Below are 27,626 nucleotides of genomic sequence, written 5' to 3' on the forward strand. Positions count from 1 at the left end.
AGCCAAGTTCATCCCAGGAGTAACTTTGTTGCCGTCAGTGAAATTACACCAGAGATCAATTAGGGCCTAACAGGGTCATTTTCACCTGTAAACTTTTCCCCAAAAGAAAGGCCAAAACAAGACATGAAGTTACCTGCTCTTCACAACTAGCTGTTAACCCACTTGGCTCTTCACAGCTTGTTCAGCGCCAGACTGGTGCCACTGACTGGCTGGCACAGCTGCAGAACCTTGTCCGTGTCACTGTTGGACACATCGAGATGAGCAAGTGGAAGCTAACGTGGCGTGGAGTTTGGAAGTGCTATAGCAAACACCCTTGAGCTGCAGCCTCAGGTCTCTGCAGCAATAACTGAGGTGCTCCAAACCAATGCTCCAAAAGCTAAATGATGTCGTTGACTGCACTGATTGGCATTCCCTAAGACAAAGCAGCTCAAGACATGCATCTGCTGCCCCCACACTGTGAAGAGAGAGGTGACGAAGGATAAGAATGGAGATATTTCTTCCTTCAAAATCTCTCTTTGCCTACAACGGCACGAATGATTTACGGAAAACTCACAGGCGTGCAAATGGAGGCTACAGATTATTCCTTTTTTCCCCCTTAGCTATCAGTGGCCTGCTGGGTGTGACTCTGGGCAAGTCATTTCATCTCTCTCCCTGCCTCAGTTTCCCCTCTCTCACTTTGCCTCGTCTAAAAAGTGAGCTCTTCATGGCAGGGACTCCCTCACTAAGTTTGTATAGCACTTGGCCCTGATCTCGACTGGGACCTCCAGGTGCTGCTGTAAAACAAATAAGACTAGTTATAAGCCAGATGGGGTGATGGCTTATTCCATTCGCTTTTCAGTCTCTGCACGTAATCAGTCAAGTCCAACCAAGACAAGTTTCGTGGTCTCCATCTGCCTTCATTCTGGCGGTGGGTTTGTGATGTGCATGACCATCAGCCTCTGCACAGGAGGGATCCAACACTGAAGAAGATTGAGATAAACTGGCAGAGCATGGGCAGCAGTGGATACAGTTGGCAGAGACCCTGCCCGTCCAAGAAAGTGATCCCGATCACTCACAGGCACGGCACCTAGTTCACCATATGTATCACCAAAAAAAAAGAATTTATATTTCAAGAAGTTTATGAGGCATCTGATCAAGTAACAGTTTTGCAAGCCCCCACAGCCTCTCATCATCCCACTTATCTCTGGACGTAACAGCACTAATAAAAATCCAGTGACCTGAGCTGCAGGGGTGGGGGTAGCTCTGCTGAGTCCCCAGGGAAACATCAATCACGCTTGTATTTTCATTCTGCCAAGGTCCATTGGCTGCTTTGCCTTCCATCCCAGATACTGTTTATCTCTCAAATTAAGAAATCCACAGGAATTCCAAATCATGCAAGAGGCTTCCAGCCCTATGGGGGGGGGGGGGTTGTTTAATTAGCTACCTTTTCTTTAATTGTTGCTTTGTCTTCCAACCCTTGGGCCAAACCCTAGGTCATTTGCGTCCAGTGGGAATCTGCCTGAGTACAATAGAGTCACCCCTTGAACTATACACGGGGGTTTGGTTTATTTTTGTGCACTTTGGCTCTTCCCCTTCTCCAGATCTGTAGTTGCTTTGGTTTTCAGCTCCTTCTTTTTGTATTCACTTTTAAAGGACTCTCCTGTGTGTTAAAAGAGACCAGTTTGGCTTTATTGAACAATTAATTCCATTATCTCTCATGCACCAGCAATTCTGCTGCAGATGGAAAGTGCTTTATAAACTCTAATTATGCTTCATATCACCCCTGTGCAAGAGTAAAGAGGTTTATGTCCACTTTGCAGACAGGCTGGATGGCTTGCTTTGAGTCTCACTACAAAGTGATGGCAATTCTGGGACTCTGCATGAGAGAGCAGTTTGATTTCAGTGGATGTATGCTGACTTACATCAACTGAGAATCTGGGCCCAGGAGACCTGACCCTCTCTCTTCCTGCTCTGAAAAACTGACCACACACTAGAAACATTACAGCTGCACCGAGATACTTATACAGTGATGAAAGAGGTTCTTCTGTTGAGGTAATAAATCCACCTGTCTGAGAGACAGTAGCTAATTCAATGGAAGACTTTTTCCATCAACCTTGCGGTGCCTACACCAGGGCTTAGGTCACTTTAATTACATGGTGCAACGCATGAAATCTTTTCACAATCCTGAGTGATGTAGTTAAGACGACCAAACTTTGTCGTGTAGACTGGTTGTCCGTCCCTGCTTTAAGCAGTGAAATCCTAAGACACCTGCCTAGGAGTGGATGATTTCTGCTATTCTTCTCCAGGTTCTTTTGGTCTAAAGGATTTTACATGCTGCTCATTAGTTTGTCTAACTTTAGACAGATCTGCTCCTCTCGTGAGGATGGGCTCTCACACTGAATTAAGTCGGGGTTTTGGGTTATCTGTGATCTTTAAAGTCTTATTACTCCAGCTGTTCATACCTCTCTCTTGTGTGTGATATTTTTTAAGACCATTTTGTACCTGCACCAGGCACTAGTCTACAAAACTGCTGATAGCCCACAGCCTTGTTGCATCTGGTGACCCCAGATGTCTGTTTTATGATCTCCGTACTAGCACACTTTCCAGACTGCGGCAACCCCTGACGGGGAAGTTTGGATTTAGTCCAACAACACAATTAATTCACACATCACTCCGATCTCAGCCATGGCCAGAGCTTAGATCTGTTTTTAAGTTTAAGCCTACAACACAGCTTGAACAATTCTTCTTCCTCCTAATTAGTTGATGTCTTTACAACTTTTTGTTGTAACCAAGCTCCCGCTGCACGGTGCCTTCTGAGCAATTCTCCTTAGCCTGCCATACAGTAGTTTGCTCGAGGATTTTCTGTCTAGTCGCAAAGGTATGAGGGGTTTTTTATTTTGTTTTTAAGTACAGTATTCTTCTCTATCAGAGAACCAATGTGGCTTTGTTCAAAGCTGCCCTCCAGACTTATTTCTATTCTCAGGCTTGTAGTTAAATGGATAGTGGGGTTTTAAAAGGTGTGGAGGGGGTTGGGGGTGGGTGGGGGGGTTTCTATTGTTGTTGTTGTCTAAAGGCACCTTCAGCACTTGTAGCATGCTGGGTGCCGCATCAACCAAACTTGTTTCCAGTGTAAAAGGTGGCTTCTAGGGGAACCTGGGTAAACTGTCATCGCCTTACTGAAGCCAATGGGGTACAACCTACACCAAATGAGGTTCTGCCCCTCAGCATGCTAGACACGCAGGATGAGATCTCTAAAGCTATTTAGGTGCCTCACTCATTATTTAAAAAGGTACTGAATGCCTAAATGCTCTTTTAAAAGGTGGTTCACTGTCAAAGCCAGAAAAATCCATAATCAGCAGCCGTGAGGAAAATAATTACACTTCTCAGCTCAAGCAAAGGGAATCCAGATTGTTAGAATGCTACCTGGTATGTTCCTGACACATCTGCAGGTTATAAGAGGCTTTTCAGCACCGGGGGGAGGGTATGATATATCGGCCATCAATATACATGCTATCAGCTAAACCGAATGAATATTTCAACCCTCGGCACCTTCTAATTCTCTGTTCAAAACTACTGTATTTCCATAAAAACCTCTGTCCCGCATTTCTCTGCTCACAACTTCAGAGTCCTCTTTAAGTTGTTCAAAGCCTTCCTTTTCAAAAGGAAGTCTGCCCTTAGGCCCTGATTCAGAAAAGCATTCCCCTATTCAGCAAGGCACTTAATCCCACACTGCACTCTAAGGATATATTCAAGGGCTTCACTGAGCAGGACTGGACCTCTGCAAAGCACTTTAGCAAGTGCTTAATTATAGCCTTATTGCCTATTGCCTGTAATTGCAGCCTTATTGCCTGTAATGAGAGCCTACCGTCTGCATCTCTTGCTCAATCCTGCAATGAGTTATTTTACATCCAGGAGAAGTCCCACCAAATTTAATGGGACTCTTCACGCATTGAGCATGTGCAGAAATCTTTGCAGAATCACGGTTTAAAAACCACAATAAACTCAAACTGCTTTTTTCTATCTTCCCTTTAATTTTCAATCCACCCAAATGATGTTAAATTGGTACATCCCACCCCAGCAAAGAAACAGTATCACTGAATAAAATGTTCCCAAATAATTATTACTTGTGGCATCACCAGGCTTTCAGTGGGATAAACCATGAGTGGTACTGCATGGCAATCAGAGCTACAGTTTCATTTGTTTACCAAGGGCCTTACCTACTCAGCCACAGGCATCTCATCTTACCAAGAATAGATTTAACTGGTTCCGCATGTTCCAGACGTTGTAGCATGAGCAGCTTATACCCTGTTTACAACCATCTTTCACGAATGAAATATGACACACAAACCCCCGACACTTACACTTCTTTAGCACTTCTAACCCATGGTTAAAGATCCATGCGAAAAAATTAAGTCCTAAATGCCATCAAGAGACCATTAGTTTTTTTATTTTTGTTAGCATGGCTATAATGAGAATGTTTCACTTTTACTTCTGAATATTTATTTTCTGGAGTGTAACTTTTTCTCTCCTTTTCCAAGTAACTTCACTCTCAGAGGTTTCACTATAAGCAGAATTGCAATGTGCAGACTGCAGTACAGTTTAGCATGGGACTTTAATTTTTTTTCCCTGCAGGTTAATATCACCACAGCCTGCTAAAGCGTTAAGTGGTTCTTTAGGGACCCCTCCACATTGAAATATTCCCCCCATCCTACTGTCATCTAGCTGAATTTGGCAATTATTCCTTTTTTTTTTTTTTTAAATGGGACAGAGTCAAAGTAATTGTTAGAACTTTCTTTTCCCGTGTTTCAAACAGCACTTGTGAGTTATACGGATCTAATTTACTTTGTGCCATTTATACTATTTACATTTTGCACTTTACTCCCAGGGGACAACCCTAATCAATTTCACTTTCAGGGTTTTCATATATTAACATGACACTGCAATATTTGGAATAAAAACACAGCAGGGGAATGCGTGTTTGTTTAACAACATTCCGGTTGTTAAAGTTTCAAGCCAACATTTCTATTAGTCTTAGGTTTTGTAAAAGCCTGGTTTTTTACTAAATTACCCTGGTGCTGTCCCTTTAAACACCCCTCCCTTGCTTTTGATAAGGCCTGTTTTGAGGGATATTTTAGTATCATTGATGATGCTATCAAACTGTTCAGGGTGCACACACTGAGAGCTAACTCTTACTCCCTCTGCTGGCAATGTCACAGAACAAAATACACATACAGGTCCTACTTACACAGGTAGATATCTTAATGTCTCACTGGCAGGCTGATTAATTTAAATTTAAAACACCTGACAACCAGAAGACAATCCTCATCAGATTTCCAAAACTTGAGCATCAACTACTGAACCCTCTAGCTGATATATTAGAACTTAGAGAAGGAAAGGGAAGATGCTAAAAGAAGAATGGTTCTTGCCATTTTTGCAACCTTAACATTTTAGCAAAACAAATAGCTGTTAAAAACAAGGAATAGAGATTAGCAGCAAGTAAAAGCTCATACGTATTAGAGGGAAGCGCTCTGAGGGCAATGAATTTCTCATGCAACAACTATAGGCCTAATTCTGCAAACACTTAAATATATGAATAACTTTACACATGCAGGTAGAAAAGGAGTACTTGTGGCACCTTAGAGACTAACCAATGTATTTGAGCATAAGCTTTCGTGAGCTACAGCTCACTTCATCGGATGTATTCTGATGAAGTGAGCTGTAGCTCACGAAAGCTTATGCTCAAATACATTGGTTAGTCTCTAAGGTGCCACAAGTACTCCTTTTCTTTTTGCGAATACAGACTAACACGGCTGCTACTCTGAAACCTGTCACATGCAGGTAGTCCCACAGAGCATAAGTTTATATGTTTGCAGGACTGGGTTCACAGAATAAGATTTCCTGAGCCTTCCAATAGAAGCCATATCCACTGATAATTACAGTGAATCTTGGCCAAAAGATAAACCCTCTTCAACCAAATTGGAGCAACAAGTGTAAATTTCTAGCCATCATTTTAGACATCTAAGTGGGTTTGTATCTCATGACAAAGTACACAGTGTACAAAACAGAAATATCTGTTTACCTACTGTGCAGCTTTATCTTCAATTTGAGAAGCAAGCTGAATGAGCGTACTACAGCATAGTAATAACACACAAGAGACTACAGTGCTTTTTTGTTTTCAGTAGCATGCCCACACTCAGATCTGCTTGAGTACCTCAGTTCTATTCTCCTAACGACTCTTCCAGGCCAAGTGAGACCAGGTGCAACAAACGCCCCCTGGGAAAGTTCCAGCTCTTCAATTGGGAATAGGATTTTTCATTCAGGAGCTTCAAGTGTACCTCCCCACAGCAATATTCCTGCCACTGTCTCTCTGGAGCTCCCTGTGCAAGGTTGGTGTTTTGAGACCATAGTGGGGGGAGGGGAAGGGGGTTAAGTGATTTTTGTATTTATAAGTCACTAGAACTGATGGCATAAGCAGTCAGTATTTGACAAACAGAAAAACAAGTGCAGCCAGGCACATATACAGCATTTACACACTTTCCACTTTATGCATCCGATGAAGTGAGCTGTAGCTCATGAAAGCTTATGCTCAAATAAATTGGTTAGTCTCTAAGGTACACAAGTACTCCTTTTCCATTTACACACTACAGCCCATCCTCTAACTACTCCACTTAGCAATCAAGAGAAGATCTATCCCTAACACTGCAAATGCTTAACATGTGCTTAACTTGAAGATCTACTCACATGCTTATTGTTAAACATATACATAAGAATTTGTAAAATCAGAACCTTAAAAGATCAATACCAACTCCCACGCCTCTTATAAAGAAAATAATTCCCAGAACCCACAAAATCTGGATATCCCCCCCATGACTGAGTTGTGAAGTTGGAGTTAAATATCCCAGGATGCCCTGTGGTTAGAGCTCTCCCAATCAGCCATCATGTAGTCTCTTTAAAACAAGCTGTTCTGAAAGGAAACCTGCCTTGGAGGAAGAAAAAATGCTGATAGCAAAGCAATTATCTAACAACGGGCCCAAACTGGTGAGTATCTTCACAAATATGCACACAGTGTAAATACTTATTTAAAGCTTAGAACAATTAGCCTTGTTTTAAAATACATGTGGGGCTTGCAGGGTTCTCCTAATACAGAAAGCTGTTCCAGCTCTTGCCTTCTTGTGAGGGGCACTCCCAAACAGCGTTCGAGAAATCCCCTGCTAGGTTTTAAAGGATGTAGCCTAACAACAAGAATAAAACTCCATTTGCACGATAAGGAAGAAAGGTTGGCTGGGTTGTCTAGCCTGTGCTGGTATTAGCAGGAGTAAACGCATTTGTATCACAAATGGTGTGTGCCCTGTTGCCATTCAAAGGGCTGCAGATTCAGAACAAGGCTAAAAGATCCCAGCTATGTTTTTAGTCTCTTACATGACACAAAAATAAGACAGTGGGATCTGATGCTCTAGTGGTATGTACCCATAACCCTAGTAGGTTTAATCCTACAGACCTTGGTAATGTGTCTTTCTGTGTCTTCATTCAGCTGAAATGTTATTTTGTAAATTGTAATAGCCTGAGGTCACTTTGTTCCATGTCTGATGCCTGAAATTCTGTTCTCTAGTTCATTTATCGACCTAGACTCTGGACAATAACTCAAGTCTTCAGTAGAAATTGTGTGTGTGTTTTGGGCATGTTACTGATGTCTAATATATGGTCTTTCAGAATAGCAAGGTGGTCAGTCTGCACGGATTCTCCTTACTCCTTCTGGGAAGAAATATTTCAAAGGACAATTCTGTAACACCTGGATTAGCTCTATTTCTACACTTCCAGTGTATATAACTGCTCATATTAGCTTTCTTTATAGCTGTCTGAGTAAGTTGGAGACTCGTGTGTTGAGATTTATCAGGTAGTAATTTATCCCAAATCTTACTGTCTATATCAGGGGTTTGGAAGCTAACAGATTAGGTATTAGGGGATTACAAACACTAGGACAGTCTCCTACTGATAAATGGGAGGGGATTCCCAGTGAGGAAAATGTTCCGAACCACGGGTTCGCATTTAATTTCTTTGCAATGTGTTACTCTATCAACCTTATGCGTTTTAGATAACCGAGGAAAATCTGTGGCGGGGGGAAGTTGTCAGTACAAACAATATTGTATATTACCCTGCACAGTAGTGTGTGTGTGTGGGGGGGGGGGGGTGGAGTGCATAGACCTGTGAAGAATCTGGGGGGCAAACCAAGGTTTGCAGGGGGCAGCTATCCCCCTTGCCACACAACAAATGACCCCCCTGCTGCGGGTATGCTGTGAGGGTCAGTCTTCTGGGCTTTGAAAACATTAATTGGTATGGCTAAGCATTAAGGTTTGTTTGGAATTCTAATTCCAGTGCACAGATCAGCTATTCAGAAAAGTGATTCTGCCCTGTGGGGTGTCTAAACTTCTCTCTCCAACACCAAGAGTGCCCAATTTTACTATCAAACTGGGGGTGCCCTCTTCCCAGCTGCCAGCCCTAAAAACTCAGCCTGGATTGTGTAAGTCAGACGAGGTTCTTTCCTACCCGTGCAGCCCACCAGTAGCAAAGTTTCATACAGACCAGAGCCTGTCCTCGCTCTAGACCTGTGGAATCCCATCACTTTCAAATTATGCCTCCGTGCCCCCTGTGTAACCCCACCAGAGGCAATGGGATTGCACTGGTGCCACTGACTGGATTTTAGGAAGTGATCTTGGTGCTGCAGAAGAAGGACCAGAATCCGAGCTTATGTTAGCTCTTTCCTGCTGCAAGGCTAACAGGACCAAAGAGCAATAAAAATGTGTCCCCATAGTCAGTGATTTATGAGTTTGCATATGAACAAGGACAGGGTTGTGGAAACAGGAGACTTTACTTAAAAACAAAAAAAGCAAAAACCCCACCACCAGACACTCCTTGGAGGAGAACTGCACTTTAAATCTATGTTCTAAGGTACAGCTGTGGCCAGTGGCTATCTTTACCTAATGAAGGTGCGAGTGTGGCAGCTCCTGTCAGAATATAAATTATTTTATGATACACCCACAGGAGATAGCCATTAAAGTTTCCAGAACTGGAAGTTATTCCAGTTTCCTGCAGAACACTACAATTTAAAACATTGTTTGTTTTCTTATATGGTGTATTTGGGGTTTTTAATCTTTACTCAGAAGGGTTTGTATCACCACCACACACACACACACACACACACTCTCTCTCTCTCTCTCTCTCCCCGCCAGTTTCAAAGGAGAGGGATTACACTAAACCCCTCCCCTTTTAAAAAGGAAGAAGCCTGTAACAGCACCAGGTTACAAAATCAAACTCGGCCCTTCCAAACCTCAAACTCTACTTATTTCTCATTGATATTCTGTCAGTACAAAGAATATGGGAGATCCCACAGCTGTCCGCTCATAAAAAGAAACACCAAGAACCGAGGTTGCATTCAAATGAAAGCGCTTTGCCTCGCTCAAAAGAGAAAGCCGGTCCTTTACTCCCCTCCAGTTAGCAGCAGCATTATTATTATTTATTAATTATCTAAGAGCCCCCAGGCATGGAGCAGGACCCCACTATGCTAGGTGGTGTTCAAACACAAAAAAGTCCCTGCCCCACAGCTTACAGTCTCAAAAAAACACAGAAAACTGATCTGAAAGGGGACACATCACCCGCCATAGACTTTGTTGATGGTTGGTTTGTTTTTTCAGATAGCTTTTCCAGAGATTCTCATTGCCTGGTTCCGACATCTCACTAACCCCTAGATCTGGGATGGCTCTTCCACTGGGTTTAACCTTCTAAGGCTCGATTTCTCTACTTAACGTGCCTCCTTTCAAGGTAGCTAGGGCTGTGTCAAAGGCATACAAGGAACCGAGCCCACGCCCTGACCGTCAGGTGCCTCGAAACTCATTCAGCTGCTGTTCTAGCATTACCTAAAGGCTGATCCTCTTTGGCTGTGAATTCCAGACTGCTTCTTTTGTACAGGACATGTTGCATGTTCACAATTGGTCCTATCAGCAATTAGCCCGCTAAATATTAGAGCGGTCAACTGCTATCCTATGGCGGCCATTTTGAATGCACCTGACCAACCTCTGTGGACTGCAGAGGAGCCAATTTCTGTCAGGGTGGCCTTTAGGCCTCTATTAATCCTATAGCTGCTTCCACAAACAATGTATTTGTGGGGCAGCGCACTGCTACCCTGTTTCAATACACGTGGTAAATAAAAAGGCTTGTTACTTGCCCCCTGTTTGTCCGAGCCGTGACTAATGGAAGCCCTAAGTAGACAGTATGGCATCTGCTAGTGGACTAAAGAAAGGCTTGTATATGATGAGAGAATGGACTGGTGACTACAGGTGGTGGCAAATTATGCAAACAATGCCCTAGTCCTATGTTGGACAATGGGAACTGGCTGCCCACTGACCGTAGCCAGCAGGGCACCAGGCATCAAGGAGGATCGCATTTTAATTCACGGTAAGGATTAAACGGAGACGTGAAAGGTGTGTGTTTGTAGGAAAAGATGCCTAGTAAAATTTCCAAGCATCCTTATTTGGGCATGCACGGCTGTATTATAAGGCTAGGGGGAACCTACATGCAGGCCACCAGAGATGGCAATCCAATCCCTTAGGGTAAAGGTAATTTGCACCCACACTTTTGCTAAAAGCTTCACTAAGGATCTCAGCCTGAACAGATGTTGAGCAACTGCTTCAGTAACTTGTCTTCCTGAGGATACCATTAAAACAATGAGGAGTCCGGTGCTACCTTAAAGACTAACAGATTTATTTGGGCATAAGCTTTCAGTCCTCATTGTTTTTGTGGATACAGACTAACACGGCTACCCCTCTGATACATGACAATACCACTGACCTTCTCTCTTAATCCACTTCCCTCCCTGTCTGTCCCCCCTCAGGGATGTATCAAATCTTCATGTTTAAGATTTTCTAAATAATTTTGAGTCCAGTTCCTGAACTCTGGGTGAGCTTTAGATTTGTTGTCTCCCCTCCCCCGAGGGAATAAAAGTGAACTCGCTCTCTTGTTTGGAGGGCTGGAAAGCACCCATAGGATGGTATGGCCAGCTCTCTTTCGGTGCTTGTGCCACAGAGACTTGTTGGTTCTGATTTTCCTGGAATTTGTGGAACATTTAGTAACTCTATTATGCTGTCATCTGCCTTGTGCACTGGGAATTATGAGATACTTGCTAGTGTTAAGTCACATGTGATCGAATAATCAAGAGACTCTAGAGAGAAAACAAATGCGTGGACCGTTTAGGGAAATTTGACTTAATAATCGCTTCTGGACTGTTTTGACCTGCTAAAAAAAAGTCTCTTTTTGTAAGGATGAGACAATTCCTATATAAAACCTACCCCTTTCACAAATCCCTTATTGGTTGGGGAACTGCTCTTTTCCGCAGGGTAACTTTTTTTTTTAATCCATTTACTTTAATCAAAGTTTAGATTTGTCAATAAAGGATCAAAGTCCCCTTCTACAATAACTGGTCTTGATCTTCTAAATATATTGTTCTCTAGAGAAGCAGTTAAGAGAGGGGCGATTCAGATAGAGGCATCTAATCACAGATTTAATTTATAGACTGATAAAGAAGTAATTGCCTTAGCATCTGATCAGGCAAACGGTAACTCCTGCATGTACTACCACTGAGACTATATGACAGAGTGAGCATGTGCATGGAAAGAACTACTTGCAGGATTGGGACTTTATTCTCCAAGACACAATTAATTAATTGATTCTGCACCTTTGACTTAAGTGTAACTTCCACCTGTAAATATTGTTTGTAATTAACACAGAGAAGCTAAGCCAATTGTGATCTTCGTGATGTTCTAAGGTCACTTATGACTAATGAACATTCTGCTTGTGTGTTTCTTTTGCTGGAGTTAAGTTTTTATACTGAGACGCCTCCTACAAAACGACTTAAAATCTAAATGTACGCTGCCTTCATAAATTGCACCTACTTTCAGTAACTGTAGAAAGTATAAAGAAAAGGAGTACTTGTGGCACCTTAGAGACTAACCAGTTTATCTGAGCATAAGCTTTCGTGAGCTACAGCTCACGTCATCGGAATGCATTCCGATGACGTGAGCTGTAGCTCACGAAAGCTTATGCTCAGATAAACTGGTTAGTCTCTAAGGTGCCACAAGTACTCCTTTTCTTTTTGCGAATACAGACTAACGCGGCTGCTACTCTGAAACCTGTAGAAAGTATGGACTCCTGTAGCCAGTATTTGCTATAGTTAGTTTTATTTTTGGCTCTTCCTTTGCATCTCTTGATTTTTTCTTTGCTTGCCCCCTACAAGCAAGCTAAGATCTGACAGCACCCTGGGGTTTTAATGACAGAAACAAATTCCTACATTTCTCACTATGTTCTGATAAATGCCCGCTTTGAGTGTAAATATGTAAACTAAACAGTGACTGCATGGAAGGGAAGTGTGGCTGAGCAATAAACTGTGTGTTAGCAGTTGTCTGATGAGCCTTTCTCCCTCCCTTCCCCTCCCCCAGTGAAGAAAATGTGAAATCTTGCCTAAAATGACAAAACTTTATCTGATTTTTAAAAGCTGCAATTACCTTTGGCTGTTACCAGGCCACTTCTCAAGCTCTATTTTCAGACATTCAGATTCCAAGGCCAGAATGGACCACTGTGATCAACTAGTCTGAGCTCCTATAGAACACAGGCCAGAGAACTTCCTCACAAATAATTCCTAGAGCAGATGTTAAATCAAGACTGGATTTTTGTTTTTAAAAATCAGTGATGGAGAACCCACCATAACCCTTGAGGAGTTGTTCCAATGGTTAATTACACTCACTGTTTAAATTTACACCTTATTTCCAGTCTGAACATGTCTAGCTTCAACTTCCAGCCATTAGACTGTGTTATACCTGAAGAGCCCACTATTAAATCTTTGTTCCACAGGTAGATACTTACAGACACTCCTTAACCTTCTCTTTGTTCAATTAAATAGAGCTCCAAGAATCTCTCACTGTAAGGCAGGTTTTCTAATCCTTTACTTGTTTCTGTGGCTCTTCACTGACCCCTCCCCAATTTATCAGCATCCCTCCTGAACTGTGGACATCAGAACTGAACACAGGATTGCAGTAGCTGTCACACCCATGCCAAATACAGAGGTAAAATACCTCGACTACTACGTGAGACTCCGCTGTTGATGCACCCAAGGATTGCATCAGCCCCTTGAGCTCCCAGTGCGACATGTTCGGCTTGATGATCCCCACGTTTTTTTTGGAGTCGCTGCTTCCCAGGATAGAGTCCCCCATCCTGCAGGATTTGCCATGAGATAAACATTAAAATTTTGCCATAGCAAAACACACGTTGTTTGCTTGTATCCGGATTGCTCTGTATCAGTGACCTATCTTCGTTATTTCAACACTCTCTCAACTTGTCACCTGTAAGCATTAGCTGTTTGTTTTTTGCCTTCCACTTCCTACATAAATAGTGTAGGGCAAGAACTGATCCCTGTGGGAACCCACAAGAAACAAATCCAGTCAGTGATGACTGTCTGTTTACAATTACATTTTGAGACCTATCAGTAAGCCAGTTTTTAATCTATTTAATGTGTGCCTGCTTAGTTTTATCTCTTTCTAATTTTTTAAATCAAAATATCATGTGGTACCAAGTCAAATGTCTTACAGAAGTCTAAGTATTTTACATCAACACTATTATTTTTATCAACCAAACTTGTAATCTCTTCCTCCACCCCTCAAAAATAATTAGGTTTGTTTGACAACATCTGTTTTTCCATAAACCCATGTTGATTGCCATTAGTTATGTTCCCTCGTTTAATTCTTTATTATATGAGTCCCCGTTAGCCACATCACTATCTTGCCCAGGATCAATGACAGACTGTCAGACCTATAATTAACTGGGTTGTCCCATCTATCATTTTTCCTCCAGTCTTTTGGAATTTCCCTCATGGTCCAAGACTTATTGAAAATCAACATTAATAATCCAATGAGCACCTCAACTTGCATCCAAGAGTTTTTTAAAAAAGCTAGTAATCTGGCCTCACTAACTTAAAAATGTTTAATTTAGCAGCTGCTATTTAATATCCTCCTGAGATAGTAGCTGAATGGAAAGTGTTATGATATGACTACATCTGTACTTAAACACACAACAGAAATATTTCTGTATTATTGATAATTCTACCATTTCCATCTAGTAATGAACCACGAGCCTTGTTAGGATTCTTTGTTCCTAATAAACTTAAACTCCTTTTTATTGTCCTTAACTTTGCTGGCCATAGACGACATCTTGTATCCCTTTGCTTCCCTTATCAGTTTTCTACAATACAATGAGTTATGTTCATTACTATCAACTTCTCCTTTATTCTACTTGTTACTTCATTTTTTATAACTACCTTCACTTCCCCTCTAAGCCAGGTAGCAGCCCTAATGAGTGGTGCCCTTTCTTCCCACTGAGGCCTCATGGAAAAAGGAACTTCAACTCTAACATTATGTACATTTGTACATGAAACCTGACTAGATGCCCAAAATGCTGCTTTTCCCCCTGACTCTAGCTGCATGGCTCTTTGCACCACATTTATGCAAGCTCAATCCCCTCCTGTATGTAGAGTCCAAACTGACGAAATTGGCACAGTGAGGAGCCTCCTTTTCCAGTAAGTAGGTCATTAACTGAACAAGAACGATCTGCAAAAGCATGAGTGTAACTTGCTGGAATTTTGATCAAGGATGTCCAGCATCTGCTCTGGATGACTCTAAGCTAACTGAAGTAGCTTGGCAAAGAGAAGAGGTTTTTAGCAGGATGGCCATGTTAAAATAAACACATGCTGATAGGACAGGTGTGATGAAATATATGAAACTCCAGCCAAGTGCTCTGGATTTTCAGTTTAAAAATAATTTTTAATTTTGGCTTTTTTTAAAAAAAAAAAAAAAAATAGTAAACTACAAAAGGAGCAACTGTGTCCCCCAAATCCTAACACTATTTATTTAAATCTCCTTCTCATTCAATAAGGATGACTAATCACAAATTTTCCTCTCTCCCCACTTGCTTATGTCCAAACTAAGGTAGATTTGGAAGGGATGAGAGGCCAGAAGAAAAGTCTTTGAATGCAATATCCAAGAAAATATGAAACTTAGACTTAATCACCTACATAAGCTCTGTTACTGTACAGCACAATATTTAAAGCTGTGTAAATCGTGGCTCCTAAATTTGCTTCTAGTATCACTGCGGCCAATAACTCTAATCTCAAAACATTTCCAGACAGGCCTCTAAGCACTTTTACAAGAAATAAAACACTTTTTTTAAATTATAGCTCTGGCCATGCCTAGGAATTAAAGGAACAGTCCCTCTATTTCCCAGCCACTAGATCCGAGGTGGGCAAACTACGGCCCGCGGGCCACATCCGGCCCGCAGGACCGTCCTGCCCAGTCCTTGAGGGCCTGGCCAGGGAGGCTAGGCCCCGGCCCTTCCCCTGCTATCCCTCCTCCCCCGCAGCCGGCTGTGAGCTCCTGACGGGCCACACGGCAGCACAGCTGCCAGTCCTGCCACTCTGAGCGGCATGGCAAGGGGGCGGGGAGGTTGGATAAGGGGTAGGGGGTCCCAGGGGGCAGTCAGGGGACATGGAGCAGGGGGGCGGTTGGATGGGTTGGAGGTTCGGGGTGGGGGTGGTCAGGGGATGGGGAACAGAGGTGGTTGGATAGGTGTGGGAGTCCTAGGGGGGCCTGTCAGGGGGCAGGGGCATGGATAGGGGTCAGGGCAGGCAGGGGACAGGTAACGGGGGGGTGGGGTGGGGTCCCGGGGGGGGCGGTTAGGGGTAGGAGGTCCTGGGAGGGGGTGGTCAGGGGACAAGGAGTGGGGGGATTGGATGGGTTGGAGGTTCTGAGGGGGGCAGTCAGGAGGTGGGAAGTGGGAGGGGCAGGGGCCAGGCTGTTTGGGGAGGCACAGCCTTCCCTACCCAGCCCTCCATACGGTTTCGGAACCCCGACGTGGCTCTCTGGCCAAAAAGTTTGCCTACCCCTGCCCTAGAGACTGACTCATCGTATTGCAGAATGTGTATGCTCCTGTATGCCTACTCGGTATTGTACGGGTAGATGACTAGTCTTTAAAATGCTGATGTTTTACAGACAAATTGACACACAGAAGAATGTGTGATATTAACCCCAGTGTCCAGTGATGAGGCCTGTGGGGAAAAAGAGAAGGCAGCAATATCCAGTAATAGGCACGCTTTCCCTTCCAGGTGGTCTGAATTATTTTTCTCCTTGGTGACAATAGGAGTGCTAGAGTCACTTTGACTAGCTGCTGTACAAATTGTAAGCCTGCCTCACAAGTCTGAAAGCATGGAACATGTGCATTTCTCCACAAAATGGTAGCACAGAATTAGTACAATTCATTCCACATGGGAGTTAAAATAAACAAGCTCTGACATCTCTCTTCTTGTATTTCCACAATCCAGTGAAGTAAGGGGCTGGAAATGCTAAACCTACAGTAGAGAGACAAGGTGGGTGATTTGTGTCTCTCTCTCATAACCTGGGACCGCCGTAGCTACAACAACAAATCCACAGGACGCAGTCAGGTAACGCATTTGGAAGGAGGGACAAGACAGCGATGAGCAAACAGGGGCAACAAAAGTTAAATATGATAATAGACACAGCGATGCTCAATGTGCCTTCAATGACACATGATCAGGACCTCAGCTGTGTCTCTCTCGTGATCATTCCAGGTCCCCTGTTATCTTTTAAAAGTGTTCCTCTGTAACTTGACTTTTAAAAAACTACTTTAAAACAATTTCTGTTTCTGACAAACCACCCTCAGATAGTATGGTTTTGAAGTTGTTTTTGAAATCCTTTTTTAAAATGGTTCTAATTTAAAAAAAAAAAATTCTTGTAAGTTTCTTAAGTTTTTATTAAGGACCTTTCAGCAAGGAAGAAACTGACTGATTAAAGAAAATACTGGGGGGGAATTTTTCCCCCCCAATCGTCATAGATGTTACTTGTAACTAAAATTGGTATGTACTATTGACAGAAGTATAATTTTCACGTTGACTGGATCCCTTTAACTCCAGTGTCTTTGGGCAGAATTAATATTTACCTCTCTAAATCCCTCCAGCAGGTTTAATTGAATATGATGATCTTCACTCCCTTCTCCTAAATAGCTGAAGATATTTCAAGAGGCTGCTAAGTAGTTGTCTTGTTTCATCCCAGAGGTGGCTGCATTTCAGTGGTGAGTGATGTGCTTCTTAAAATATCCCTCCCCTATATCACAGGGTTGCTGTGAGATTTAAAGTCATTTGAGACCCAAAAACAGCACTAGTCTCTACCCTACTCTCTCCCTTTCCCTACTTTATCACTTTTATAGCTCAAATTATTTTAGCATTTCCATTTTCTCAAATACTCATAACCAGCAAGTGGTCTGCAACGCACTGTGCAAAGCTGGTGTCCTAGAAAGTATGTCGGCCATTCCACCCATGCTATTACAGCGTAGTGAGTGACAAGTGGCTCAGAGATCGAAGGACGGGATACCTTATACGCTTTAGCATCCAACTGGCATTTTGCAAACCCTGCTCACTCTTGCATTCCTAAAACCAGAGCCAGCTGGCAACAAAACTTCCCATCAAACATATAAGAAGTGCAAGGGCACCCTCAGGAGCCCTTCTGCCAGAGCCACTCCTTCTCACCAGCACAGAGTGTGTTCACAGAACCACTCTCAGCTCCAAAACATGTGGGACAAACGCCCACAGCACCTTTTTCCAGTGGCAACATCTGGAGAGACGACCTGGTGTGAGAGGGTGAGCCCAGAGTATGCACCCTTTTCCTGATCGGTAGGCTTGGCAGAATACACACTCTAGTTAATATTCATATTTTATATATGGTTGGTTTTCAGTAGGGCCGTCTATTAATTGCAGTTAATTCATGAGATTAACTCAAAAATTAATTGCAGTTTTAATCGCACTGTTAAACAATAGGATCCCAATTGAAATTTTATTAAATATTTTTGGATGTTTTTCTACATTTTCAAATATACTGATTTCTATTACAACACAGACTACAAAGTGTACACTCTTCACTTTATATTTTTGATTATCATTTTTACAGTGGAAATATTTGTGAACAAAAGGAATAGTATTTTTCAATTCACCTAATACAAGTACTGTAGTGCAATCTCTTTATCATGAAAGTGCAACTTACAAATGTCGATTTTTTTTTTTGTTACGTAACTGCACTCAAAAACAAAACGATGCAAAACTTCAGAGCCTACAAGTCCGCTCTGACCTACTTCTTATTCAGCCAATTGCTAAGACTAACATGTTTGTTTACATTTACAGGAGATAATGCTGCCCACTTCTTATTTACGTCACCAGAAAGTGAGAACAGGTGTTCCCAAGGGACTTTTGTAGCCAGCATTGAAAGGTATTTATGTGCCAGATATGCTAAATATTCATAAGGCCCTTCGTGCTTCGACCACCATTCCAGAGGACATGCTTCCATGCTGATGACGCTCGTTAAAAAAATAAAGCGTTAATTACATTTGTGACTAAACTCCTTGGGGCAAAACTGTATGTCTCCAGCTATGTTTTACCCCCATTCTGCCATATATTTCATGTTAGAGTAATCTCGGATGATGAGTGAGCACATTGTTCGTTTTTAAGAACACTTTCACTGCAGATTTCACAAAACACAAACAAGGTACCAATGTGAGATTTCCAAAGATAGCTACAGCACTGCACTCAAGGTTTAAGAATCTAAAGTGCCTTCCAAAATTTGAGAGGGATGAGGTGTGGACCATGCTTTCAGAAGTCTTAAAAGAGCAACACTCCAATGCAGAAACTACTGAACCCAAACCACCATAAAACAAAATCAACCTTCTTCTGGTGGCATCTGACTCAGAGGATGAAAATGAACATGCGTCAGTCTGCACTGCTTTGGATTGTTATCAAGCAGAACCTGTCATCAGCATGGATGCATGTCCTCTGGAACGGTGGTTGAAGCATGAAGAGACATGTGAATCTTTAGATCATCTGGCATGTAAATATCTTGCGACGCCAGCTACAACAGTGCCATATGAACCCCTGTTCGCAATGTCACCTGAAAGTGAGAACAAGAAGCAGGCAGCATTATCTCCTGCAAATATAAACAAACTTGTTTGTCTGAGTGATCTGACCAAGAAATGGGACTGGTTGGACTTGTAGGCTCTAAAGTTTTAGATTGTTTTATTTTTGAATGCAGTTATTCTTTTGTACGTAATTCTACATTTGTAAATTCAACTTTCATGATAGAGACTGCACTACAGTACTTGTGTTAGGTGAACTGAAAAATACTATTTTTGCTTTTTACAGCGCAAATACTTGTAATCAGAAATATACAGTAAGCAATGTACACTTTGTATTCTGTGTGGTAATTGAAATCAATATATCCAAACATCCAAAAATATTTAAATGGTATTCTGTTATTAACAGTGCAATTAATCACAATTAATTTTTTTAATCTCTTGACAGCCCTATTTTGAAGCCATTTTTTTTTCCTATTTTTATCTATTTAAATTTTCCAGTTGTGGGAAACTGCAGGGGATGGCCAAACAATGACTTTGAGACATTGAGATTCAAAAAGTTAAAGCAGAAATTGTCAACATTGCATGTCAAAACATACCAAATAAATATCCTTAAATCTAACTCTACAAAGTCCTCAAGCAGCTTTTTTTTACTTTGCCTATATGTACGTTTTGATTATTCTCAATGGAAATATTTTTCATCGGTTTGTGTGTGCAGTGAAATCAACTTTTACCGACACTTACCAATTAAAAATCTAATGCTGCCAAAGCTACCGATAGGTAATACAGAGAGTGATGTTGGAAGATGCTTTATCAAAAGCACGGGTATAGTGCCGCCAATGGCATCTGTTTAAGTTAGCAAAAGAGAGGGGGAACCCTAAGCTATAACCACTCCCACTTAGTCAGCTGTTCAAAATACTGGTCAGTTCTGTGTTATAAGTGATTAATAGCCTAGGAGCAATCTTCCACTCCTTAATCTTCAGTTTCACATTCTGTTTTCTCAACCCTAGGAAAATTCCTTTTGATAGTTTGTGAGAAAACTGAAATATCTTCCTTTGTCGTCTGAGAGATTCACTCAATTTTTTTAATGCACAATGTGTTCTCTATTCTTAACACAGCTCCGTTAGCGGGGCCAATCACATAATAAAAAATATATTCTACTGTTCCATACAACAAGGGGGACCATAATTAACCCTCTTTGAAAAATGGGGGGGGGGGAGAAACCCTACAAACTAAAAGGGCAGAATTCCTGCAAGTAACTTAACATTTGCAGCATTTGCCCAACTAGACAAACTCGCTAGTTTCAAGCCTCCTGGACTTACACCAAGCATTACTTTACGCTGCTTTTGCAAATTCTCTCCTAGCCAAGTGCCTGTAAGGACAATATGTTAATGGCAAGAAATTCTGAAATAGCACAGTGGAGAAAACGTGGATATTACATAACTAACCTGAATCTTTACACAGCTTAGAAGAGGTTAATTTTATACCAGCAGATACCCATAGGGGTGCTATACACAAAGATGATAAACAGGAGTTGCTATTTTGTGTTACATCTGTTCAGTTGCTATTTAGAGCAGGAAAAAAATTAAATGAACAATGAAATATAAATAAAATGTAACGTTCAATATGTGCACTTCCTTTGATCAAAGTCCATAAGTACATATGTCAGTGAGTCACACGTGACTAGCTTCTCATAACATTATCTGCATCGAGTTTTAACTTGATTTGAAAAAAAAAACAAACAAAAAAACCCCCCTAAACTTGAATCACTGAAATGCAGGAACTGGGCTCTAAGTATATTTACTATCTCACACGGTGATCTCAGTATAGTATTGTGATCAGAACTTCTCTAACATAAAAAAAAACAAACGAAAGTGTCTACAAGGTGGTTTTTGTTTCTTTAATATGGATTTAAAAAGTAAATATAAACACATTTATTCAGACTTGCAGCCTCTGACTTTCATGTGTTTAGCAAGGAATCTATGTAATAAGGGATTTCCTCACTTTTTTTCTGTGATATCCTATTAGTTGTGACAGCCCTGTATTCCATATCTGGCACTGATTCTAATTCTTCTGTACTATAATTTCCTCAAACAGATAATCTTCTATACTATTTTGCATACATCAAGGTGGAATTAACTTCTGGGATACAGAAATGATACTTGCATATAATTCTAGCCTTCCAGTTCTTTCTGTTCATTTTTACCGCATTTTCTTTAGGGTAGGAAATAATTCCATACATAGGAATGTAGTTTTAGTCTCTTGAATAACAAAAATAAGGAAATCATGTTTTCCCAGTGATTTGCTTAATGTTTGAGATACTAGAATTCTGTACCTTCTCGTGACCTGCCTTCTTAACTTATATTTTACCTGCCACAAAACTTTTGAATTCTAGCACTGGAATTCTGAGCCTTAATATGCTTATAAGCACATTTAATGAAAAGAAATCTGCATAAGACTTACCTCTCAATTAACGAAGGAACTTTACCGAGGATGGTCTCTACCCTCAAATAATCGGTTGGCGACACATTTTTGATGGAATAGAAATATTTTATTTCCAATTACGTACATCTGAAACGTGGTATCTAAAAATACTGATCTTTCATTTAAACCAAGGACAAGACTTGATATTTGTATGTACAAGAGAAACTTACTGACCAATCTCTTTTCACTGCATTATCTCCGTTGTGAAGAAAGGCACCAAAACCAAATTAAATATAATCTTAGTCAACTTTTCAGAACAAGTTGTGGGAAATGACTTGAGGGGGATTCTAGAGTTGAAGGGCAAGAGCTATTCAATAAATTTTTATTTTGACAAGCCTGGAAAGGTAAAACTTCATATCCAATATTAAATGATCTAACATATGTTATACCTTTATTTCATTCTGAAGACTGACTATTTTCAATACAGTTTCTTGAGGTAGGGGAAGGCTGTTGATGACTCAATTCAAAAGTAATGTAAACTTAAAGGCACTCATATGATGGAGTGGGATGGATGGAAAAGGGATTCAAGAATGAGCCTATTCACTGAAATAATGTTTTGTGGGTTGGCTACTTGTCCACTCCATTTTATTGGTACCAAAGGGAACTGACAGGGCTATTGCTGGGAAATGCAAAAAGCTAGGTTAAAACCAGAAATGGGCTGCTTTCCCTTTACTAGGCATACTTGCTTAAATGTCTTTTTCTACTAGGCATCTGGTCCTGCTTGATCAGTTTTTCCAACTCTGTGGCTGGGGGAATCTCAGGAAGAACCCCACCCCATCCGCCTTCCATCCCTCCATTCCCCCCTGCACATGAGGCAGGATCCCCCCATGAGCTATAGATCAGCATGTTGGGGTCTCATTAGTGACAAGTCCTGTGAGCATCCTCTTGTTCTATTTTATCTGGTCAAACTTCTTTGCCTCCTTCTACTGGAAACTTTTCTACACTTCTCCACTTGGCTGGGAAAGATGATTGCAGCAAATCCAAATTAGGAATAAATTACATAACCCCTCTGAATCTGTTACAAAAGGAAAACTGGGGGTGGGGGAAATATGAGCGCAACCCCTTGATTTAAAGGATAAACTTACCCTCTCACCCTGTCCTTTCCCATTGCACTTAATCAAAGTGTATTGATTGCCACTAAAGTTGCGGGACAGACTGCCCGAAAGTCCTAGGATCACCTTCCCAAGTGTCCGCTGCTGGCAATGTCTCTAATCCACCCCCAGAAGCTACCTGATGGCTGCAAAATGCAAGACTAAGCAGCCCCCATATGAGAGCCAAACCAGCCAGCTCAAAGCTGCATCTTGTGTACTCAGGAATCTCGTTGCTGACAAATATGTGCAGTGACTCCTACTTATGCCATTCAAGACATGTCTGAGACGTTTACTGCAGTTCCCCAGCATTTTTACAATTAAAAAAAAAATCGCCCACAACTTCCCCCCCTCCCCTTGGGCTACAAAGCAGTAGGAGTCCTGCACAATCCAAGATTTACAAAGAGAGAGCAGGTTTCAGAGTAGCAGCCGTGTTAGTCTGTATCCGCAAAAAGAACAGGAGGACTTGGGGCACCTTAGAGACCAACACATTTATTTGAGCTGTTTCAGAGTAACAGCCGTGTTAAGTCTGTATTCGCAAAAAGAAAAGGAGGACTTGTGGCACCTTAGAGACTAACCAGTTTATTTGAGCATAAGCTTTCGTGAGCTAGACCTCACTTCATCGGAAGCTTATGCTCAAATAAACTGGTTAGTCTCTAAGGTGCCACAAGTACTCCATTTATTTGAGCATAAGCTTTGGTGGGCTACAGCTCACTTCATCGGATGCGTTCTCTCCAAGTCCCCAGTGCTTCTAAAAAATAAGTAGTGCCCCAGTCCACCCCCAGCCTGTTTTTAAAGGTGAAATAAAACAAAAGCCTTCCATTGCAGATTCCCAGCGATCTGCTGTCACCCTCGCTGCCTCTGACCAAAACTTACCAAATATTAAGTGGGGGGGGGGAGATGTCAGTGGAAAATGATCTCAATGCTGGCACTAGAACAATACTTTCTCATGGAAACATAGGTATATATTTAATTCCGAGTAACTCCACTCAAGTTTCACCTTCCATCCCCTGAAGAGACCTTTTTTAAAAAAGTTTGGTTTAATGCTGCACTTGAAAGTATCCGCAGTTTGGATGCATTTTGCCTATTTTGCAAATGTATACAGCAGTGCATGCATGTGCTCTTCAACATTCTTTATCTGTCCTGACTGTGCAAAAGGCAAAAAGAGCTCAGTAATCCCAGCAGAAGAATGCAAATAACGTCAATGCACAGCTGAACTGCAAGCCCTGCCTTACAGGAACTGTGTGTGTGTGTGTGTGTGTCTGTCTACAAAAAAGGCACATACTAAACAGGAAATGCAACTGAAAGCAATTGAAAGCCTCAAACTTCAAAATGCAATTGCATCCCGAAAATTGCATTCATGCACTTGAAAATGCATGCATGCTTTTTTGCATATTTTGCAAGGAACAGAAGTCGGATCCTTACCTCTCGGCTGAGACATTTTCCCCTTTGCTTTGATGGGGGAGGGGAGCACAAAAGACTTTGCCTTGCCTCTCTTCTGTAGCTAGTTTTGCAACAAAGATGCAAACTGCAAGCGCTCAATCTTCATGCAACTGGAGTTTTTCTGACTTGCTGCAGCAGATCTCTTTGCAGAGAGGGGCGGTGCAATTGCACACCTTGCAAAACAGATTGCAAAGTATTTTTTTCCCCAATTGCAATGGAAGGGAAGGCTCTGCTGCACCTACATGATGGGCCAGGGCTGGCAGCTAAAAGCTCCAAACTTGGATCTGAGTATCTTAGTGCGCAGACGTCCTTCCTACGAGCACCGCAGTGATCACTGGGTAATGTAGTTTCCCGGAGAAGTCCATGGAACGCTTCCTTAAGGGGGAGACAGTTGCCGTGGTGCATTGCACAGCACAGTCGATCTGGATGCATTGCAAAAAATAATCGTCTCGTTCACACGGCAGAAATCGGCTTCGCCACAAACGACTGCACGTCCTTGTGCTTACAGGGAGTGTCACGGCAACAGCAGCCTTTGAGTCAGTGTGGCTTTGATCAAGGTGGGGGAGATGCAGATTACTCTCTCCTTAGTTACAATATTCCTTTGGCGATTGTGTGCATTTTTCTGTTTATGGTAGTTAATAATAGTCCTTCCTTGTTATGCATGTTGGTACAAAATCCAGCAGCCTGTCTGCTTAGCAACACAGGGTGACTAGAACACATCTCGCCAATGCTTATTCACTGGCTTCCAGTGTAGCACAGTCCAGTGATGGCTTTGGTCCTAACGCCCTGACAATGACAAACCATGTCTCCTTTCTCCAGCAGCCTCCAAGGACAGCCATGTTCCACTGGATCAATGAAACCATCAGTCAGTAGGGGGCAGCTTGCTGAGCTCAAGAGCTGGAGCCCGATCATGGAATTAACTCCCCCAGGAAATAAAAATGTCCATGGAATTTACTGCTTTCAAAACTAAGTGCCGGACTCATTTCTTCAGTTTGGCCTTCGCTCTGTTAGTGTTTGCATACAGCACATTGATTCGCTGCCACCCACAAAAATAAACACCATGAATTTACAGTCTAGTTATGCTGTTTCTCCTGTGGAAGGAAAAAAGAGATTACTCCAATATTTAAATATGTAAGAGGAAGGGAGACACTGGTGCATATATGCTGCAGTTTTCAATAAAGCCATTTGGAGGCAGTTCAGGGAGACAGTGCCATAGAAATACTTCATTTAAAAAAAACCTCCACCCATTTAACTAACACATCATTGGGAGAAATCCTCTCTTTGTGAAAGATTCAACACCGATTCCTCTTTCAGTTAAGGCTATAAAATCTCCCACTCCAGTTTTCCAATAATTCCTCCAGCAAATACAGAGGCGATCAGACTTGACGTTTACTGAAATCTGTAAAATCTGAAATAAAAAAAAAAAATCAACCACCGAGAAAAATAATTCTGAAAGGAGGAATGAAAGCGATCCAAATCTTCCCTTTATGCATCATAAAGAAGCAAAAGGAAGGTACAAACATGTTTTCCCTTTCATCAGGCCTGTATTCAGGCATGCCCGTCACTGTTATTGCATCACTGATGTATTAAAAACTAATCGTGCTCGTTTCCTTATATTTCCTTGACCTCTCTCTTCATACAAAACATGTGGTATCCAGGCTGTCAAATTTTATTGTGAAGTCCTCTTCATATCATAGGAATGAATGGCTCTATTTAGAATCCTATTCCATTCATTTTTTCAGGTGGTGTGTCAAGGTCTGATGTACAATTTTTCAATTACAAAGTTCTTATACTGAGTAACTATTTTATGGAGAGAGACTCTGAACTCAGACAGTCTTTAACCATCTGGGTGCTCTTTTTAATGTCTTTATGTGACTGAAAAAACAAAACAATATTATGGTATTTTCTTGAAGAGCAGTAAGCCTGCTTTTCTGCTGCAATTTTATTCAGAGTGATCATGTGTGCTTTGGTTTTGTTGTTTCCCCAAAAAACAACAGTTTTCAATAACTGGTATGCTGCATAGTGTATTTTTATAGAATAGTTTGTAATAATGAGACAATAGCATTAGCTACATTAGAATACTTTTTAAAACTACACCAGTATAAAAGTTAGGATGTGATAGTAATGAAGAAGAACCTAACACATTCTAGGTTAAACTATTATCTAGGGGGCTGTAAGTGAATATGGAAGTTTAACACTGTTTTGAATAGGAGTACTTGTGGCACCTTAGAGACTAACAAATTTATTTGAGCATAAGTTTTTGTGAGCTACAGCTTACTTCATCGGATGCTGCTGCTCTGAAGACTGTTTTGAGTGTGATCTTGCTTCTACCAGGGCCCTGATCATGCAAAGATTTACCTTCATGCTTAATTTGAGGTCAGTGGAACTGTTCGTGTGCTTAAATTGTGTGTGTGTGTGTGTGTTTGTGTGTGTGTGCGCGCGCCTGTGCATGCAGGATTGGGCACAAATCAGGAATAAAACCAGTGAGATCTGCATCAGGGCCTATGTGTCTCCTCCAAGCCGCTTACAGCCCAAACATACATTAGCTCAAGTTAGCCTAGCTTGAGTGAGAACGGTCACACTGCAAAAACCCTCAAGCGGCACAGAATGATTGTGTGCGATGCGCAGAACCACATAAGTTGAATTTAAAACCTCATTTAGCGCAAGCTAGAGACTTTTGTGCATTGTCAGGAGTTGGGCTATGGGCAACACTCGAGTTATACCTCAAATTAACCCGCAGTAAAGACGAGCCCTTAGTTAGGAGGAACAGAAGGTACAATATAGCGAGGAAGGGAATAAATGTCAACTTTAGCTTTTAATTTCCTGTCTCTTGTCAGATTATTCACTTTTGGTTTGTTTTGAAAACGTCATTCCAAACTTCCAGATCAATATGTAGGGTGGTTTTTTGTTTTTGTTTTTTAATCTTGTACTAAGTAAAAAGCTGACAAACCCAGACAGCTGCTTATAGGGCTCTTCAAGGCGATCAGGTAAAGTCTTCATGTTGGACAGGTTTTTTTTAAACTGCATATGTTATGTTGATCTGCTGTACCAATGGCAGCTGGGTCAACCTGCGTAAAAGCTGTCCTTATAGCAGCATGCTGTACCCATTACATGCAGCAAAATGCCTCACTTTAGAGTAATCATTCTCCAAAATGAGGGTCAGCTGTGGTCCATTTGGGATGAACAGAGAGAGTCTGAATCACAACTGACCTATGTCTACACTGCAATCAGGAGGAGCATATAGATATACCCAAAGTAGCTTTGATCGAGTCAGCTCATTACACATAGCAGCATAGCCACGTTGGCATGGGCTAGCCACCAGAGTATGTAGCCCGGGGCCTGAGCAGGATTGTGCTCAGCTAGCTAGCCTGAGACGACACCCGCGCTGACACGGCTACACTGCTATTTTTAGCGAGGGGATGCCTACGCGTACTGCAATTGGCCCTCCTCCGTGTCTAGGCCCACCGCTATCACTCAGGTCCTCAAAAATAAATATTGCCGAGTGACCCTTCTTCAGCAGATCTAGGAGGTCTTATTCTGGATGCAGATATCAGTCTTAGGGATGCATATTAATGGGAGATCCTAGTGGATATAACTCTGATCTATTCCTGGGTAAATCTTGCCTTCTCC

The 27,626-nt window shown here is 41.8% G+C and overlaps 1 protein-coding gene across 1 annotated transcript in view; it reads right to left on the bottom strand.

Annotated features, from left to right (window-relative positions):
- Window positions 1-24,248, bottom strand: part of MAP2K6 (mitogen-activated protein kinase kinase 6) — a 91,488-nt gene extending 67,240 nt beyond the window's left edge. Inside the window, exon 1 of the mRNA XM_074970819.1 lies at window positions 23,979-24,248. Coding sequence (XP_074826920.1) covers window positions 23,979-23,994 — 16 coding nt within the window. The 5' untranslated portion in view covers window positions 23,995-24,248. The remainder of the gene's footprint in view (window positions 1-23,978) is intronic.
- Between the last annotated feature and the right edge of the window lie 3,378 nt (window positions 24,249-27,626).

The sequence above is a fragment of the Natator depressus genome, chromosome 14, assembly GCF_965152275.1.
Source record: "Natator depressus isolate rNatDep1 chromosome 14, rNatDep2.hap1, whole genome shotgun sequence".
NCBI lineage: Eukaryota > Metazoa > Chordata > Testudines > Cheloniidae > Natator > Natator depressus.